The 21,504-nt window shown below is 31.7% G+C and overlaps 1 protein-coding gene across 1 annotated transcript in view; it reads left to right on the plus strand.

Moving 5' to 3' along the window:
* LOC139488936 (phosphatidate cytidylyltransferase, photoreceptor-specific-like) overlaps window positions 1-21,062 on the plus strand; it is a 34,669-nt gene extending 13,607 nt beyond the window's left edge. Inside the window, exons 3-11 of the mRNA XM_071274919.1 lie at window positions 5,261-5,357; window positions 5,913-6,089; window positions 7,975-8,094; window positions 10,036-10,118; window positions 10,817-10,973; window positions 12,295-12,447; window positions 18,061-18,195; window positions 19,106-19,209; window positions 20,379-21,062. Coding sequence (XP_071131020.1) covers window positions 5,261-5,357; window positions 5,913-6,089; window positions 7,975-8,094; window positions 10,036-10,118; window positions 10,817-10,973; window positions 12,295-12,447; window positions 18,061-18,195; window positions 19,106-19,209; window positions 20,379-20,511 — 1,159 coding nt within the window. The 3' untranslated portion in view covers window positions 20,512-21,062. The remainder of the gene's footprint in view (window positions 1-5,260; window positions 5,358-5,912; window positions 6,090-7,974; window positions 8,095-10,035; window positions 10,119-10,816; window positions 10,974-12,294; window positions 12,448-18,060; window positions 18,196-19,105; window positions 19,210-20,378) is intronic.
* The last annotated feature ends 442 nt before the right edge of the window (window positions 21,063-21,504 follow it).

Below are 21,504 nucleotides of genomic sequence, written 5' to 3' on the forward strand. Positions count from 1 at the left end.
ATAAAAAGCCAAAGAAAAGAAAACACCGGCATTGCATCCTTAAGAAGCGAAGGCACCCTCCATACAAACCCCTCTGAAAAAGCCAACATACTAAACCAACAATTTCAATCTGCTTTCACATCAGAAACTAACACAGAAATACCAACGAAAGAAGCTAGTACACGCCCTAAAATGGAACTAATTAACATCAGTCGGGAAGGTGTATACAAACTCATAAAAAACATAAACACCAATAAAGCTACAGGACCAGATACTATCGCTGGCAAAATACTGAAGGAAAACATCGAAATAACCTCAGACATACTTGTAATCATTTTTGACAAATCTCTTGAGACAGGCAAAGTACCATCAGACTGGAACCATGCAAACGTTACACCAGTATTTAAAAAAGGAGACAAACATCATCCTGGTAATTATAGACCAATCTCACTTACCTGTATCTCATGTAAATTACTTGAACATATACTAGCTAGCAATATGATGAAACATCTTGAAGCAAATAACATCCTATATGAACTACAACACGGATTTAGAGCAAAAAGATCTTGCGAATCTCAAGTAATATCTCTTTTCACCAACTAGCTCAAAACAACGATAAAAATATACAAACTGACTTAGTTATCATGGATTTTGCCAAAGCATTCGACAAAGTGCCACACAAACGCTTACTTTTCAAATTAAAACACTACGGCATCTCTGATCAGGCAATAAACTGGATCCAATCATTTTTATCTAACAGAACTCAAACAGTCCTTCTCGAAAACACGACATCTGAAAAAATTCCAGTAACATCAGGCGTTCCTCAGGGCACTGTACTAGGACCAATACTCTTTCTTATCTACATCAATGATTTACCTGACTACCTTAAACACAGCCAAATAAGACTCTTTGCAGACGACAGCATTATCTACCGGCCTATTACCTGCCAAAACGATTGTATTAAGCTTCAAGAAGACATAGAAGCAGCTATTAAATGGGAACACGACTGGCTCATGTCATTCCACCCTGACAAATGTAACATCTTAAGAGTCTCAACAATGAAAAAACAAATACACTTCTATTACAACATGCACGGTCATATCCTAGAACAAGTACAATCAGCTAAATATCTAGGCATTACAATCTCTTCAGATCTCAAATGGAACAAACATATACAACAATCAGCAGCAAAAGCAAATCAATCTTTATCTTTCGTCAGACGCAATCTAAAAATTAGTTCAAAATTAGTGAAAGAAAGAGCATATCAAACTATAGTAAGACCAAAACTCGAATACTGTTGTACCGTTTGGGACCCATACACATCAGAAAATATATACAGACTGGAACAAGTGCAAAGAAGAGCTGCACGATATACATGCAACAGATTTTACAACACCAGCAGTGTATCTGATATGCTTCAAAATCTGAAATGGCAAACTCTACAAGAACGAAGGCTTATAACCAGATTACAAATGTTCCACAAAGTCATGAAAGTAATAAATAACGAAATTGCTATACCATCACAAGATATTCTGATAAAAAGCCAGTCCAAAACAAGATCTACTCATCAATTAACATTCAGACAGCTCCAATGCAATAAAGACAGTTTTAAATTCTCATTCTTCAGCCAAACAATCAAAGACTGGAATAAACTACCACCTGAAATTTCAAACAAAACTTCTACAGACAACTTTAAGGATGCACTTACCCATGAAGTACTCCTTAAAACCTTTTCTCACTTAAACTAAATGTACCTATTGTTTTTATCTTAATTTAAAAAAAAAAAATAGAATAAAAAATGTAAAAATTAAAAGTTCAATAAAAATTGTAAAGCTTAAAAATAAAGAAAAATTGAAATAAATTTTAAAAAGCAACCTCAATCAGGCATGCGCCAGAAAGTAATCTTCAAAATGTTGATGGTTTTCTGTAACTAAAGAAGAAGAATCACATTTGTGACATACCGCAATTTGCGTTCTTGGACACAGCGTTTTAGTAAAACTTTTACTCGTAACTCTAATATTTCATACATGCCCTTCTCTTAATCCATCTTAATTCTCGGTAGATGATGTTGTCATCAGAGAGCAGCACAATATGTCAACTTGATCATTTTCGTTAGATTACTCGAAGAAATACAAAACCGAAATTTAAAAGAGGAAGTTTTGAATGAAACGAAATAATCGAATGTTCCCGGTAACGGACGTGAACAAAATCCAGAAATCATATTTTTTTATAAAATAAAAAAAATTGGGGCTGGACGATTTCAGAGGGGCGGGCGGGGATGAAAATCTATCAATTAATTTTAATTGGCCTAAAGTACGAAGTTGAAGAGCATTGAGGACCAAAATTCCTATAAGTTTTGCAAAATACAGCTAAGGTAATCTATGCCTGAGGTAGAAAAGCCTTAGTATTTCAAAAAATTCAAAATTTTGTAAACAGTTAAAGACTGTACAGTTAAATTTCCTAATAGAAAAACAAAGATTATGAGGTTTTCATCCATGACACAAAATCAGTACATGAACACCAAATAAACACATGAAAATCAGTACATGAACACCAAATAAACACATGAAAATCAGTACATGAACACCAAATAAACACACAAAAATCAGTACATGAACACCAAATAAACACATGAAAATCAGTACATGAACACCAAATAAACACACAAAAATCAGTACATGAACACCAAATAAACACATGAAAATCAGTACATGAACACCAAACAAACACACAAAAATCAGTACATGAACACCAAATAAACACACAAAAATCAGTACATGAACACCAAATAAACACACAAAAATCAGTACATGAACACCAAATAAACACATGAAAATCAGTACATGAACACCAAATAAACACACAAAAATCAGTACATGAACACCAAATAAATGTGTTAGGAATTTGAAACTTGTTGGGAATGAAGGAATGTGTCAAAGAGACAACAACCTGCCCAAAGAGCAGAAAACATGGAACTATGGAACTTTTTTTTTGAGGCATTATAATTTCTTTTTAGCTCACCTTTCCAAAAGGAAATGTGAGCTTTTGCCATCACTTGGCGTCCGTCGTCGTCCGTCCATCGTAAACTATTTCAAAGATCTTCTCCTCTGAAACTACTGAACCAATTCAAACCAAACTTCATCTGATTGATTCCTAGGGTATCTAGAATAAACTTTGTGTTTTAATTCCCATTTCATCAAAAAACATGGCCGCCATGGCTAAAAATAGAACATAGGGGTAAAATGCAGTTTTTAGCTTATAACTCAAAAACCAAAGCATTTAGAGCAAATCTGATCTGCCCTGAAATTTTCAGATGAATCGGACAACCCGTTGTTAGGTTGCTGCCCCTGAATTGGTAATTTTAAGGAAATTTTGCTGTTTTTGGTTATTATCATGAATATTATTATAGATAGAGATAAACTGTTAACAGCAAAAATGTTCAGCAAAGTAAGATTTACAAATAAGTCAAGTTGACCCCTTTAGGAGTTATAGCTCTTTATAGTCAATTTTTAACCATTTTCCGTAAATCTTAGTTATCTTTTACAAAAATCTTCTCCTCTGAAACTACTAGGCCAAATTGAACCAAACTTGGCAACAATCATCATTGGGGTAACTAGTTTAAAAATTGTGTCCAGTGACCCGGCCAACCAACCAAGATGGCCACCATGGCTAAAAATAGAACATAGGGGTAAAATCAGTCTTTGGCTTATAACTTATAACTTTGGTTTCAGTTGACAACCCTGTGTCCTGTGGTGAAGATCGTGTCCGCTCTATATCTTGAGAACCGTTATGATTTCAAAGTTTATACTTGACATGTATATGAACAAACACCAGAATATAAACCAATATCAGAGGGTATGTCATAATTTATGTACAACTTCCTAGGTCAAAGGTCAAGGTCAAAAACTTTGGTTTCAGTTGACAACCCCATGTCCTATGGTAAAGATCGTGTCCGCTCTATATCTTGAGAACCGTTATCATTTCAAAGTTTATACTTGACATGTTTATAAACCAACACCAAAGGGTGTGTCATAATTTATTTACATCTTCCTAGGTCAAAGGTCAAGGTCAAAAACTTTGATTTTAGTTGACAAACCCATGTCCTATGGTAAAGATACAATTTTTTAATGCACATTATTCACAGCGGGGCCCACAGAGATGGCTCCCATCTCAATGATATCTAGTTATCATGAATATTATTATAGATAGAGATAAACTGTAAACAGCAAAAATGTTCAGCAAAGTAAGATTTACAAATAAGTCAACATGACCGAAATGGTCAGTTGACCCCTTTAGGAGTTATGGCCCTTTATAGTCAATTTTTAACCATTTTCCGTAAATCTTAGTTATCTTTTACAAAAATCTTCTCCTCTGAAACTACTAGGCTAAATTGAACCAAACTTGGCAACAATCATCATTGGGGTAACTAGTTTAAAAATTGTGTCCAGTGACCCGGCCAACCAACCAAGATGGCCACCATGGCTAAAAATAGAACATAGGGGTAAAATCAGTTTTTGGCTTATAACTCAAAAACCAAAGCATTTAGAGCAAATCTTACAGAGGTTAAATGGTTTATCAGGTCAAGATCTATCTGCCCTGAAATTTTCAGATGAATCGGACAACCCGATGTTGGGTTGCCGCCCCTGAATTGGTAATTTTAAGGAAATTTTGCTGTTTTTGGTTATTATCTTGAATATTATTATAGATGTAGATAAACTGTAAATAGCAATAATGTAATGCTTGGGGTATACAATGTTTTTTTATGCTTTCATCATAAATTATATTATGAACACCAGACATTTCAGTGTGTCCACTCTTGTTTTTGCTTTTGAAGAAGATATGACAGAATCGAAGAACCATTTATATAAATTGAAAACCCAAAATAATCATTGATGGAAGATTTAAGCAAAAAATTTAAGGTGAGCGATTCAGGCTCTTGAGAGCCTCTTGTTTATAAAGTAAGTAAGTAAGTAAGTAAGTAAATTATTTATTATAGTGACATGTGTAAATATGTACAGATTATAAATATACAATATATGATAAATATTAATACACCCGGCCCAATGGACCTATAAGTCACCTCAAATGAAATTAAGTAATTTTAAAACAATATATATTTTAATATATATAATTTATATGTGGAGCAATTTGATTTTGCAATGAGTCTTTACATGGTGATAGAGTTTTTGAAGGATTCGTTCTAAATGACTAAATACTAAAGGGAGTTTTTGGTGAAATAAAAATAGATTGATTAATGTATTATTTTTTCCTATATTTTCAGATGGAGAAATTGGATTATAAGAGGAATTTTCTCCTGGGCGATGATTTTCTTTTTCTTTTTAATCATCTATTTAGGACCACTGGCATTGGTTATAGTTGTAAGTAAAATTATCATTTTTTTTACATACATGTAAGTTATTTAAATACAATTGTGTCGATTGTAATGTATTGATATTAAAAGCCTGGCATAGAAAATTAAGGGGTCATTATGTTTTCCAGTTTGTCCTTTCAACCAACCATCCATTATATCTTCAATTTGTTATCCAGTATATCAGGTTACACATTTTTCTAAAGATAGTTTACCATGTAGTAGCGTCACATCAACTTAAAGCTTTGTGCTCTTGTTCATTTATATGATGTGAAATTTTCAAAAAATATAACCTCACTTCACATGGAAAAATAAAAGTGTTAGCCGGTCCTGACGCAAATGACACATATTCTTGATTACTTAATGGAATTAATTATTTTCATAAATTTTTATATGCCTCCCTGGCTAGGGAACATGGCCCTATTAGTTTAATCTGTTTTACTGTTGTTCGTTGGTACATCTCAGAATTATTTCTACTCTCTAACTTTGGTTTGCCTCAACCGAATGTAATGAAACTTATACACCATGCTTATTTATACCAAATTTTTCTTTTATTTATTTATAGACACTGATGGTACAGATCAAATGTTTCCATGAGATTATTACAATCGGGTATATTGTTTACAAATCCTTTAACTTACCATGGTTCCGTATGTTGAGTTGGTACTTCCTGTTTACATCAAATTATTTTTTCTACGGAGAAAGTCTCATCCAGTACTTTGGTGTTCTGCTTCAGCGAACAGTGAGTTTTGTATTATTACAAATTTTGATTGATTATAAAAACAGCTTTTAGATTTAATTGGTCATTAAAAAAATTTGTTTAATAATGTTATTTTTTAAATACATAATTATAGTCTTACATCTAATTTATAAGAATTCATGAAATCAAAATAGATAGACAACATCATGGCTAAAAAGAAAAAAGGACAAACAGACAAACAACAGAACACATAACACAACATAGAAAACTAAAGACTATGCAAAATGAACCCAACCAAAAACTGTGGGTGATCTCAGGTGTTAGCAGATCCTACTCCACATGTGGTGACTGTCATTTTGCTCATGTTAGTACAAACCCAGTAATAAGTCTAATTTGGATTCTTATTCAGTGAAAGGGGACAGATAGTATTGCAGTTACCACATTTGACATCAGCTGCGAATTTATTATTCCATTTCATATATTTGACTTAAATGTATAATATGTTTTGGATAATGAATATTTATTATATGACCGCAAAAAATTTTGCGTTCATATATTGGTATCACGTCAGCATCATCCGAAGTCGGATGGTTTCCGGATATTAACTTTAGTATAAGTGAATAGAAATCATTAAAATTTTAACACAATGTTTATAACCACAAAAGGAAGCTTGGGATTGATTTTGGGGGTTATGGTCCCTAAGGTTGAGGAATTAGGGGCCCAAAGGGGCCCAAAATAAGCATTTATCTAATGTCAGTACAAAAAGTTGTGTAGAAGTATTTCAATTGTTCTGAAATTATACCACAATGTTTAATACCATAAGTAGAAGGTTGGGATATATTTTGTAGGTTATGGGGCAAACAGTCTAGGAATAAAGGGCCAAAAAGGAACCAAAAACAAGCATTTTTGTAGTTTCAAGACAATAAATTGGAGTTATCTTTCTTTGTCCAGAATGATTGTTGAATCACGTAAACCCAATGCTTTATGAAATCTTCTTTGAAAATTGGAGTTATCTTTCTTTGTCCAGAATAGTAGTTGAATCAACTTAAATCAATGCTATATATACAATATACAATGCAATATTCACTTTACTACCAACTGATAAATTAAAGCAGTCTTTACCATTCAGTGATTACAAGCACTTTGATTACCATTCTAGGGTTATGTCCCTTTACAAATGGAAAAATGTTTCTGTTCTCTTAACTTAAGTTTGTCTCAACTAAATTTAATGAAATGTGTATATAATGCTTATTACCTCCAAACTCAGTTTAAGTTCAATTTTTGGCAGCTTCACTTTTACAGTTCTTGAGTTATTTCCCTTTATAACGTTATATGCTAGCAGAAGCATCATCTGTGACTCTGTGTCCCTTTGGACACATTCTCCATTTATTTTGTTGGAAGTTACTATTAATTAATATTAATTTTAACCATGACTGTATGACATTTAATATTTCAATATTTTATGATGTATTTAAATGAGTAGTTATTGTTTCAAACTCCATTAGAAATTTGAATTGAGATCATTTTTGGAATAAGGGAAAGGGGGATCTGAAAACAAAATTTTTTTTTTGGGGGGGGGTCAATTTTTCATTTCAGATTTCAGAAATTAAAAAGAAAATTTCTTCAAATTTTTTTTTTGAGAGGATTAGTGAATTGCTCAATAGCAAAACAAAAAAAAGTTCATTAAACCACATTCATTCTGTGTCGGAAACCTATGCTGTGTCAACTATTTAATCACAATCCAAATTCCAGAGCTCTATCAAGCTTGAATATTGTGTCCATACTAGCCCCAACCGTTCAGGGTTCGACCTCTGCGGTCGTATAAAGCTGCGCCCTGCGGAGCATCTGGTTCCTAATATATTTACTCTTTAAAACAAGGCACAACAAATTTATGTGTTACCTATCTAAATACCGTTTATGTTTACAGGAATTTTTACGTCCCTTAGTATCGTACCACAGATTTATATCATTTTCCTTGTACGTGGCTGGCTTTGTTGGTTTTGTTGTCAGCTTGAAGAAGAAGCACTACTTAAAACAGTTCACCCTGGTAAGTGTATGAATAACATGAAGTAGTACATGCATTAACAATTATTGATGTTTTCTTAGGTTAAAGGAGAAGGTTACAATTTTGGCCTCTTGGCCAAATGAGAATGAAATTTCACATAAAAAAAGAATATGAAAATCAAAAAATATCTTTCAGATGCTCATTAGTCACAGTGTTCTCCCCAGGATTTTTGGATAGCACCAGGGTAACCTGTGTCAAAACTATTTGTAAAAAATGTTGTGTCGAATTGCATCGCTTATTTTTTTTTTCTTGTTAGTTTTTTGTGTTAGTAACCTTTTTGTCTTTTGTTTTGTTTACTGTGGTACTGTGTTATGAAGACTTTTGGTCAAAAAAACAATCTACAATTTTTTAACCGAAAATTTATCACCACAGAGAAAAATTAAACATCACAGTAAGAATGATACCATCATGTAAAAAATTATACATCACGGGTCTGTGGTCTTTTAAGGGCCTGGGGAGATCACTGAGTTATTAGTCTATTAGAAAGTAGTATTTGAATTTTACTTAAATTTGCATAGAGGCTTCATGTTGAATTGTGTTCAAAACAAAATGCCAAAATATTCACATTTTATAGAGATATTGTCATTTATATTTATATACTATTAAACGAGAAGACCTCATTTTGTGTGTCGCTTCTCTTCCTCCCACAATAAATTAATCATTATGCATCTGTGTCATATAGGTACCATGCATAGTCGCATTTGTCATCCTTTCTTATGACTATTCAGTTTGGGTTATTTTGGGAGAAAAACGAAAATAAAGGTGTCCGAATATTGTTTCCGTTATCAAACCGACTTTTATGTCAGACATGTCTTTCGGATTAAACATTGAGAACCAATCGAATGATAGATAACAAAAATGAAAAATAAATAAGCCAATCAGAGCGTTGTCCATATCTTGGTTTTCATATTGTAAGAACCACTACTTTATACCTCAGTTTTAACCTACAGATAATTTTCATAAGTACTCGGACGGGGACAGGACAATTATTTTCGCGTTTATCTGCATGTATACTGTGATCAATATACTACTATAATATATAGAGACTCTCTATATAATGTAGCAGTGATGGCCATGGAGAAGACACTTTGAATTGATAGTTAAAATAGAAAATTAAATACACTTTAATATTTATAATATAGTATACGTTTGTTCATAGTATACAGAAACGCGTAAATATCAGAATTTAACAGAAAAAAATAACGGACTTTGGAAACAATGGAGCTTAAACTGTTTCCATGTACCTATGAATTTTGACACCATTTCTGAAATACTCCAGATATGAAATTGTTTCAGGCCGAAATTCCCCAGACACAAAATCTCACAAGCTCTAAATGTCTGCGATTTCGCAGGTGTGTTCTAGTTATATTTATATATGAGGAACAGCTTTACTCAAAAAGACTTATTATTTATACATTTGTAATATATCATATTAGAAATTATAATGTATTGATATTATTTTAGAAATTATAATGTTATTACACAGAAGCTTTGTACTAAAAGCCTTACTGTAACTTAAAGATTAAATGTAACAATTAAAGAGTTGTTTAAGTGTCAATATAAAAAAGAAGATGTAGTATGATTGCCAATAAGACAACTCTCCACAAGAGACCAAAATGACACAGAAATTAACAATTATAGGTCACTGTACAACCTTCAGCCATGAGCAAAGCCCATTCCGCATAGTCAGCTATAAAAGGCCCTGAAATGACAATGTAAAACAATTCAAACGAGAAAACTAACAGCCTTATTTATGTACAAAAAATTAACGAAAAACAAATATGTAGCACATAAACAAACGACAACCACTGAATTACATGCTCCTGATTGTTTTGAAGTACGAAATTTATGTTATAAAATAAAATAAATAATAATTTGTTTGAATCACATTTATTAATCCTTCTGCGTTTTATTTATTTTCAGTTTGGTTGGACACACGTAACCTTACTTATAGTGGTCACACAGTCCCACTTAATTATACAGAATGTTTTTGAGGGACTCATTTGGTATGGGATATATATATCTTGTAGTTTGTGAACAGTATGAAAATATGGTTTAAAGTTTCCACTCTTAGAGAACACCATTTAATCATATTAAGAAATAATTCATGAGGGCTTGAATTTATACTCATACTCAATATCTGCATAAAGGTCCAACTCGTGGTAAAATCAGTATAAATTCGAGCCCCATGAATTATTTCTATTCTAATAGGAAAAAGACTGCAATTCTTTTGGATCGAAGCGCTCTAGGTGGAGGAAAATATTTGCCGTTCCTGTAAATAAACCCATAATTACATTGATAAAAAAGAATGGAGCAAACTGAAGCAATGACATGACATGCTTATAAAAGATACTTATAATAATGTATTTAGTTAGGTGGGGTATCTCATTCTTAAAAAAACATATGACGTGTCAGTATGGTCAGAACAGCTCATGCAAGTAATATATTCATATTTTACCACGGGTGTGTACTAAAACTGTCTGAAGAACATCATATAAGAATTTTAATTAAATCTCCCCAACACGACTTAAGTAGACAGTTGACTCATCATATGAGTTATGCTCTTAAATGGTGGTTTTTACCCAATTTCTTTGTGTTTTGGATGCAATTTGGACTAATGTTCAATATCTTTATGTCCCATGATGATATTGCATGAGATACAAATTTATGTATATTGTTTATAATATTTTTTGTTATTTTTCAGGCTTTTAGTCCCAGTCTCCATGATTATTTGTAATGACATCATGGCGTACATGTTTGGATTTTTCTTTGGTAAAACACCGCTGATCAAACTGTCTCCTAAGAAAACATGGGAAGGATTTATTGGTGGTGCTTTGTCTACAGTACTGTTTGGATTAGCAGTTAGTATATTAACTGCCTCAGGCGGAATTTCAATCATATCCACCTGTGCAGTGTGAGATTTGGCACAAAGATACAAGATCATTCCAAATGGAGTGAAGATGCCGTTACTTTTCTTTCGTCATTACAATAACACTCACAACACCCTGTTAAGCGTAGTTGAGTTTATAAATTCCCTATATTTACAAAATTTTAGTTTTAATGTTAGTCCTTAGTGTTGGGCTGCCTGAAAAGACCAAAGAAAAGAAAACTGACCAAGGCCATGAATGTGTCATCAGAACAGGAAGAAATCCCAATGGGGAGACTGGCTTCAGCTGGCTCCATAACAAAAATGCATACTAGTTCATTGCAAATGGATATCACACTAAGCTCCAAAACATATAAATATCTGAAATCATACAAGACTGACAAAAGTCAGAGCCTCCTGACTTGGGACTGGAACAATAATGCGACAGGATTTGACATGTTTTGTAAGATCTCAACCCTCCCTATACCTCTAGCCAATGTAGAATAATCAAACCCACTGCAATATGCACAGTAAAACTCAGTCTAATGTCAGAATAGGTAAGAGAAGAAACTAAGAAAAAATACTATGAAAACATCTATTAACAAGGGACTACTAGCAGTTACTGACATGCCAGCACTTAAGTTTCCTACCATCATCAGATTTATATGGGTCATAATGAGAAGAACATTACCATTGAATGTCATGCCAACAACAGGTTTAAGAATAAATGTGTTTATGTTATAAGCATTTTAATTTTGATATCAAGCAGCCTGGCATTTAAAAACATTAACGGTTTTAAATTCAAGCAACCAATGAAATTTACTGAAAAAGTTTTGTTTTTTCAAATAAACCAATGAAAATGGTCACAGCCATGTAACAAACCAATGAAAATGGTCACAGCCATGTAACAAACCAATGAAAATGGTCACAGCCATGTAACAAACCAATGAAAATGGTCACAGCCATGTAACAAACCAATGAAAATGGTCACAGCCATGTAACAAACCAATGAAAATGGTCACAGCCATGTAACAAACCAATGAAAATGGTCACAGCCATGTAACAAACCAATGAAAATGGTCACAGCCATGTAACAAACCAATGAAAATGGTCACAGCCATGTAACAAACCAATGAAAATGGTCACAGCCATGAAACAAACCTGGAAATTAGTTAGTCATTTGGTCTGATTTCTGTGTCAGAAGTTAGAACAGACAAATCAAATGCAAAACCATGCTCAACTGAGCACAAGGCATTAAAAGTCCTTATGCTGTGAATTTCATTTTGTATGACACTTAATATTGTTTATATTTGTAGTTGTCCTATTTTCTGGTGCAGTTTGATTATTTTGTTTGTCCGATTTCTTACGATGATGTAAATAACAAGATATCGTATGAGTGTGAGAGACATCCTGTGTTTATATTAACAGAAGTCAATCTGCCAACAGTAGCACAGAAGATATTCAGTGTAGTAAGTTTATTTTAAAGTGTTCAATATTTTCCAGAAATTTCACAGCCTCTATTAGTTTTTTAACGACATATTTTTATGTAAAGATTTTCATGCAATCAAAACCTTATGGGACTGACTTGATATCTAAAACTTCCAAGGCTAATCACTACCTTTTTTGATACACAAAATATAGTGCATTGATCAAAACATTCTATACATCCTATCCATTAAAATTGAGAATGGAAATGGGGAATGTGTCAAAGAGACAACAACCCGACCATATAAAAAACAACAGCAGAAGATCACCAACAGGTCTTCAATGTAGCGAGAAATTCCCGCACCCGGAGGCGTCCTTCAGCTGGCCCCTAAACAAATATATACTAGTCCAGTGATAATGAACGCCATACTAATTTCCAAATTGTACACAAGAAATTAAAATTAAAATAATACAAGACTAACAAAGGCCAGAGGCTCCTGAACATTTAAAGAAATTTATGGATGTAATACATTTTGTATATGCTCAGGTATTCAAGGCACAAAATATTGTTAAACTTGTCCAAAAAAATACATAACTTTTGCAAGGTGTAGGAATCTAATATCTGTTTTAAAAATAGAATAATGTCATTGTTTACATCTTCTCTAAAAATTTGTAGTTATCCTCCTTTGTCTAGAATTGCTGTTCATTCAACTACAACCAATGCAATAATTGATTTTACTTCCCACTAATAAATTAAAGCAATCTTTACCATTTAGTGCTTACAAGCACTTTGATTAGATTACTTTGCCTACTCACAAAAAAAAATGTTTCCTGCAAGAAGTGTGGCATTCAAAATAAAAAAAATCTATAAATTTATTTTTATCGTGGATAAAGCAAAAAAAACTGGAAAATGGGAAAGATTTTGTCCTTGAACTCTTTGGTGATAAGATTTATCAAAATATTAGAAATTTACATTGACCTCTGCCACTGTCTTCAGTAAATATAGTAGTTTTGTTTGATGATCCTTTATGAAACAAATCCTGCTTTATCATCTTTTCATTTACACCTATTTTATATGGGAAGGGTTGTACTTCAAGTTTAGAATATATTTGTATTTTATTTATAGCACACAACACAACACATGTTTATGATTGAGCTATATTTTAATAAGATTTGCATGTCTGTGATAAATAAGCACATTATTAAATTCACTGTTTCAAATTGAGTACTCATTATAACATACATTAAAATTAAATACTTAACACAACCAAAAAGTCACCATTTTATATTTTCAGTTTGAATACGTTTACATAATATGCAATCCAACATTGCAAATTAAATATTAATGGTTATTACATTGGTTGCAATGAATTACAATGACTTCCCAGTGAAATAAAAACCGATAATTTCAAATGTGAAAACAATAGGCGTTGTCAAGACGTCGATAACGGCAGATCAAAACAAATTGTGAATGCGTAGAAAAAGATATAGTTCCTTACATTTTCTACTTTAAATTCATAAAAAAAAGCTTTTTGCCAATGTAATAAAAAGAATAACTAATCAAACAATTCCAATATCGAAAAATATTCCTCTTGTGACCGAACAACACTGATAATTAACTCATGCACTGTATATCAAAATGGTTCTGACTTATATCTTTAAAAAATGGTATGCTTGAAAGTATCCCAAAGATATAGTTTGTACAAATCAAGATATTTATCATGTGAAGGACTAATTTATCTTTTGATGCACAAATTAAACTCTCATACCAGAAGTTTATGCTTTGATACCACGAAAATATTCCCATTTATTATGTTTGAAATTGCGCCAATTTAAAAACTATTATTTTAAGCTCATATTCAAACAATTGATATTCATATTTTGTATAAATTTTTTCAGAGCAAAATTGTGAGTATACAACATGTAAAACACACCTAATAGAAACATGCTTTAGATACTACTCCGATGCATTCTCCGAATTCTTGGAAATCCTTATAACATAGTTGTACATGTTTAGCTCACCTAGATATGTGAGATACATGTATTGTCTTCACTTCTAATCTGTCTTTGTCGGTTAACTTTTACCATTAAAATTGTCAATTTTGATAATGTATATATATAAACTGGTCAGTAATTTTTGAAAACAATTATAACTATTAAGATGCATTATTTCAAAAATTATTGCAATTCAGATATTCTGTTTTCTAAGTTTTATATCATTTTATACACATGATCAGGTGATGACACATCAAATTTTAGTTATTAATGTCATCGTAACCTATGTTTTCACCATGAAAAGGAGGACAAAATAGAATAGTGTTAATATTTTGTGGAAATCTATTTCAGTCCCTCTAATTGCATGATTCTCTATCATGTCTATTTGGGAAACCAAAAAAAACGTCACATTTTTAATCACTACAATGAAATAACAAATATTTTGGAAAACTCCATTTAATGACTCAATGCAACAGTTAATCAGCGCCATTTAAATCTTTGTAGTGTTTGTCAGACATTGTGCAGGCTGATTAAATGTTTTCTTTATTACGTACATTGATTATAAATGACTCCTCATTTCCACTTGTCCACAGCAAAATTACTGCTAAGATCACATAGATTGTACACTTTTCAACTTTGTTGAACTTTATAGTTCTCATCAATGAATTTATAGAAAGCACAACATCTGTAAAGATCATCTTTTCTTACACCATCATTATCAATGAAATCCATTATTTTTTTGGCAAAGATGGGAGATGAATGAAACAGATTCTCTTGAGCCAAAAGTTACGATGTGGGAAATTTTAGTACATGTAGTATGAATATATTTCATGTAAAAACTTTAATGCTTGGTTCACATTTCCAGATTTGCTGAGATTTTTTTGTACCGACTTTGTGGATTTTGTTGGTATAGGTAAAACCAGAAGTTTAAATGTTGAACAAAATATACATAAACTTTCTATCAGCTTGTCCACAAAATTTGGAAAATAACCAAAATCAAATATGAATGATAATACAATTTTTCCTCAATCTATAGAAACTGATACTCACAAAAAAATGTCTGAATTAACATTAATCTGTAAGCTATCTTCTGTTTCAATGTCATTATCTTAATTTTTGTATTTTTTTCTGATATTTGCAGAACAGTTTTCATTCTTTTGCAAGCTTGACATTTTCTAACCATAGAATAGTTTATCAGCACTTTCACAAACATCTTCTATTCTAAATGCATTATTTCATGTAAATTTATTTTTGATTGGACCACATTGCAACACTTCATGTAAAGTTACTTTTGATTGGATGATATTTACTGTCAATTTCTATGTTTTCATTTTGAATCATTAGCAACAGTGTTTTGCAAACACAGTCAATGTCTAGTTATTGAACATTTTGATAGTATTGCATTAAAAAAGCAATAACTGTACTGAGTTTAAAGATTTGCCACTATTAATTGGGAGTTTGAATGTTGCAAGTATAGTTTTACTAGTAACAAACAGTGCAGACAAATAAAATGTATATTTACCACTGTCAAAGCCCTAAAGGTGTCATACCACCAATTACTCCCTCAAATTTAGAACGTATGTGAAAGTAGGCCTACTCGGACAAAAAAAAGTGCATTTGATGTCATTGTTCACCTAAACTAACTAACAAATTTGCAGAAATGAAAGTTTTGTTGAAAGAGAAATATATATTAAGACCATTTTGAGCCAAAATTTATCTGTCTATGAGTTTGCATTAAAAATTGAGGATTAATGCGCTCCATAGTATACTAATTTAAGATTTCCAGAAAACCAGGGGTTATTTTTAGTGGTACCTCCTTTCGGAAGCTCTCTGCTTTCTTATATGATTTTGAATGTATGTTGAAAATTGGCATGCAGAAAGGTGACACCTGTACAATTCAGGATATACCTAGTTTCTATGAAGTTAAACTTAAGGTGAAATATTTAGAAAGCTGTGAAAATTGCAAAATTTGGTTGAACAGATAGGGACTTTTAATTGGTGGTATGACACCTTTAAGCAAAATACGGTGAAACATCAAAATCAGAAAACAATTGTTTTTTTTTTGTCTTAACTGATCATTTGAGATAATAGTAGCCACATTTCAATCTTTTTGGGGGCAAAATGTCACATATTGCAAATTTAGAGCCTAAAACTTGAGTTTGTCCTATTTTTAGCTTTTCCCATCCTGACAATATGCTTTTATATAAAAAAAATGTCCTAAATAATGTTATAAATGCACAGAAAGTTATTCTGTGGTGTTAAACATTGAAACATAAGTTGTTTAATACCCCCAAAAAAATTTTGTCATGCAGATTTAATGAAATTATTTGATTTTTACCCCTTATAGCATTGCGTCATACTATGTACTTGGCAGATAGCATAGCCTAATGTAAGCACTGCTGAAACTCACAAAAGCACCATTTATTATTCCAAATGAAATATTTATAACTTAAATTTTATTAACTGATGTTAAAAACACAGTTAAATGACCATGACTGCACTTTTGATCAATTTGTAGTACTTTACTGACACCAGATGAAAAAAAGGAAGGTCAATATTCCCTTACACTTCAATACCTTGAATTTTTTACTAAATTCATTGCAAAAATTGTTGGAAGTCTTTAAAGAAGTAGAACAAACAAGAAAAAATCAGCAAACAATGATCTTGATATTGAAAGTTTATGTTCCTGTAGCCCAAAATGAAATTTTCAAGTATTTTCTATCAAAGTCATACATTACAGTCAGTTTAAATTGAGCTGTGAAATTTTTATTATAAGTCGCATAATGCTCAGATAGGCTGTTTTTAACTACAAATTGACTAAGGATTAAGAATAAAGCAAAGTAAAAGATTTCTAATCAACTTTTTTGTCTCTTTAGGTGTCATACCACCAATTACTCCCTCAAATTTAGAACGTATGTGAAAGTAGGCCTACTCGGACAAAAAAAAGTGCATTTGATGTCATTGTTCACCTAAACTAACTAACAAATTTACAGAAATGAAAGTTTTGTTGAAAGAGAAATATATTAAGACCATTTTGAGCCAAAATTTATCTGTCTATGAGTTTGCATTAAAAATTGAGGATTAATGCGCTCCATAGTATACTAATTTAAGATTTCCAGAAAACCAGGGGTTATTTTTAGTGGTACCTCCTTTCGGAAGCTCTCTGCTTTCTTATATGATTTTGAATGTATGTTGAAAATTGGCATGCAGAAAGGTGACACCTGTACAATTCAGGATATACCTAGTTTCTATGAAGTTAAGCTTAAGGTAAAATATTTAGAAAGCTGTGAAAATTGCAAAATTTGGTTGAACAGATAGGGACTTTTAATTGGTGGTATGACACCTAAATAATGGTGGCAACTGTTTCATTCCTCATGTGTAAACATAAATGACAATACTAGCTAGTACTTTATCTTATTGTTAAAAATCAATTTCATTTTACAGTCCGTCTCATTTAATATATATATATAATATTGATTGTCATTCATGAAAAACAATTACATTTCATCAAACAATATTTTATCTTTTTTATAATTTGGGAAATATTCCATAGAAGACCAACACATTCATGACATGTATCCAATCATATTTTTTCTATTTATAGTTTGGTATCCAATGGATGACCTTTACAGATTATCCAATCATATTTTATCTATTTATAGTTTGGTATCCCATGGAAGACTATCACACTTTATCCATTCATGTTACATTCTATCAGTATGTCCCTGTTTGCCTCAGTCATTGGACCATTTGGTGGATTCTTTGCCAGTGGATTCAAAAGAGCATTTAAAATCAAAGTAAGTAAAACCAGAAGTTAAAAATAAGTCGTACAGTCTTAAGCAGACTGATTTTATGATGAATAAAAGAATAAATAGTATTCAAATACTTTATTATGCATGTATATTTTTTTTAGAAATTAAAAGATCTGGTTTATTTCCAACTATTTCCAAATACTAAGAAAAGAAAAAAATTTGATGGAAAAAAAACCACATTTAATTTATTTCAGTGCATTCCGTCCTCTCACCAATAGTTTTGAAACAGCCCCAAACCATAAATTGTAGGTTGTACAGGTATTGCTTGCACTTTCTGTATATTATAAGTTCCCTACAGACAAAGTAGAAGGGGACTTTAGGTTTACACTCTGTCTGTCTGTCTGTCCATCCGTCAGTCCGGCAAATCAGTTTTCCACATATATTTTTTCATTCTTACAGATATTGATTTGATAATGGGTATATAGTTTTATCATGACAAGTTACAGTTCATTTGTGAATTTTGTTCTGTTCTGAATATTTGATGCAGAGTTATGACCTTGCACTTCAAAAATTTACTCAAATAATCAGGTTTCTGTACTTTTTTTTCATCATGCTGAAAGATATTGATTTGAAATTTGTGATATAGTTTTATCATGACAAGTTACAGATCAAGTTCGAATTTTGTTACGATCAGATGGTATTGTGCAGAGTTAATAATTCAGTTTAATAATCAGTTTTCAACACTTTTTTTCGTCATGCCTGAAGATATTGGCTTGATATTTGTTATATAGTTAAAACCGTGTCAAATTATAGATCAAGTTAGAATTTTGTTCCAATACAATGAACTTTTAACTGGTAGGAATGCTTGTTAATCCAGGACCATACTTGCCAGTAAATTTTATTGCATATAAAAGCTCCATTTTGAGACATTAACAACAATTATGACTATTTGTAGGATTTTGGAGACACTATCCCTGGACATGGTGGTATCATGGACAGATTTGACTGTCAGTTCCTCATGGCCACATTTGTTCATGTCTACTACACTAGTTTTATCAGGTATAGTATAGCTAGATTGTATAGATCTATTGGTGTTCATTTCAGTCCAAAACAGACAATTTTACAAATTGATAGATTTTAATATTCGTCTTTTCAATAGTTATTAAAAATAAAGTTCTTTTTCTGAATAATATGATGACTTAGGAGTTTTTGTCATTATTACTGAGAAACACGGTAGATAATAACCTCATAGATTGTTTTGTTTATTTATTATATACTGATTCATTAAAAGATCTGGTTACACTAAAACATTTCCAGAAATCACTAACTTATATGCATACACAGCTTATGAGGTTCCTGTATTGAAGAGGCACATTTAGTTGTAAAAAAGCATCAAAGATAATTATCAGGCTTATTTATTGTCTGATACATTAGACACATATTTCATCTACACAAGACCCATCCATAAAAGTTGTCAATAAGATAGAAATTATCAAATATCAGCTGCCAAAACTGAATACTTAAAATAACAAAAAACATTAGGAGTTCATCCTGTAATCGACCTGTCCACTATACATATATACCTACAGGTTGACATGTAAAACGAAGCAGTGGATGAATCATAGTATATTTATATTATAGTCTCCTTGTGCTAAGGATTTTCAAATCCCTGTATTCATCACAGCTCAGCATTTAAGGTGGAACTAACACTACAGGGAGATAACTCTGTAAATTCAGCAGAACGTTTTAATGACATTGTGTTGTGAAGGGAATATAAAGCTTCTTAATGATCAAAATAAGTGTTTGTCAAACTGCTATATAACCAGTGCAATTTTTCTGATTAAACGGTTGGTTCAAATTTTTTGAAATTTTTATATTTTTGTCAAAGGGTCAAAGTAAATAAGAAAATTAAACGAGCCAAATTAATTTTATGTAAGGTGTTGGGTACCACCTAAAGTCTTGTTGATTTGTTTCAGAAACAAATTCCACAAATATTAGAATGGGAAACAAACTAAATGTTTAAGCTCAATATTAAATTTCAGAATGAATACAATATTAAGACAGTGTAGGAAAATTTAATTTATTTGTACTCAATATGAAACAGGAGAAAGCTTGGCGAGCCTTGGTTTTTTTTCTGTTTCTAATGCTTGTCAAGTATATTTTCCTACATAATGAAAATTGTATTTGTATTTCATTTGCATTATTACCTCTAATAATATTTTTTTCAGAGCACCTAACCCACAGAAGATCTTACAGAGTATTTGGTTACTTACAACAGAGGAACAGATTCAGATATATAATACACTGAGAGAGAAATTAACACTGAGGGGACTCATTCTCGACAGGGCCACAAATACGTAACACCATTTTCAAATGAATTTTAGAAGATTTTAGATCAATTTTGTAATTTGTTTTAGAAATATATAGCAATATTTGTTACTAGTTTTATGAATGTTTTATCCTGATGGTACATGTGATATGAGTGGGAGGGCCAGAAGAGGTGAATGCTTCATATTTTATCGTTATTTATTATGGGTGTACATTTTTTTTTATCATTTTCAGTAATGAAAGAACTTGTGATCATATGATTGGTTTAAATATTTGCTAATTGTGTATATTATATGTATATGTGTAAATTTTAAAAACAAATTGAAATTTTGAGGATGTTTGTCTTTTATTCTATGGTTTGAGTTTATATGAATTATCAGAATGTAGACCCTACTAAATGTTTTTAAAATATTTTTTTGTTTACTTTTTTTGTAGGTTGCAATTTTTGATAAAAAAATATTATAAGCATGAATTGCCAGAATTGATAGTAAATGTCAATAATCTTAAAGCATTATTATTTTCAAATGGCAACTAATACTGTCCGTGATGTTTAGTTACTTATTTGGCATAAATTCTTATTCAAATGATTATGAAAAAATATTGATCTGTTGGGAATGAGCCAATCTAATTAAAAACCGATCTCTCATCGCTCCTGTTTCTGATATGTCGCGTCGGAGATCTAACGAAACCCGCTTTGAGGTCACATGTGAGTGACCTCGTAGGTGTGTCTTTTTCGACCAATGAAATTGAGTCTTCCACGAGCTTGGAAGTTTAACGTAAGGCAAAGGGATGTAACTCATTTTATTTACGACGAAATCGTCAGTCATAATAATTCATAAACTTTTTTGATTGGCTTATTAATAGGTCGTCAACTCATTTGCATATCTTTATAAATTCATGACTTTTAGTTCACTCACATGTGACCTCAAAGCCGGTTTCGTTAGATATCCCACGTGACATATCAGAAAAAGGAGCGATGAGAGATCGGTTTTTAATTAGATTGGGAATGAGCTTGACTAATATTTT

Source organism: Mytilus edulis, chromosome 9 (assembly GCF_963676685.1).
Source record: "Mytilus edulis chromosome 9, xbMytEdul2.2, whole genome shotgun sequence".
Taxonomy (NCBI): Eukaryota; Metazoa; Mollusca; class Bivalvia; order Mytilida; family Mytilidae; genus Mytilus; species Mytilus edulis.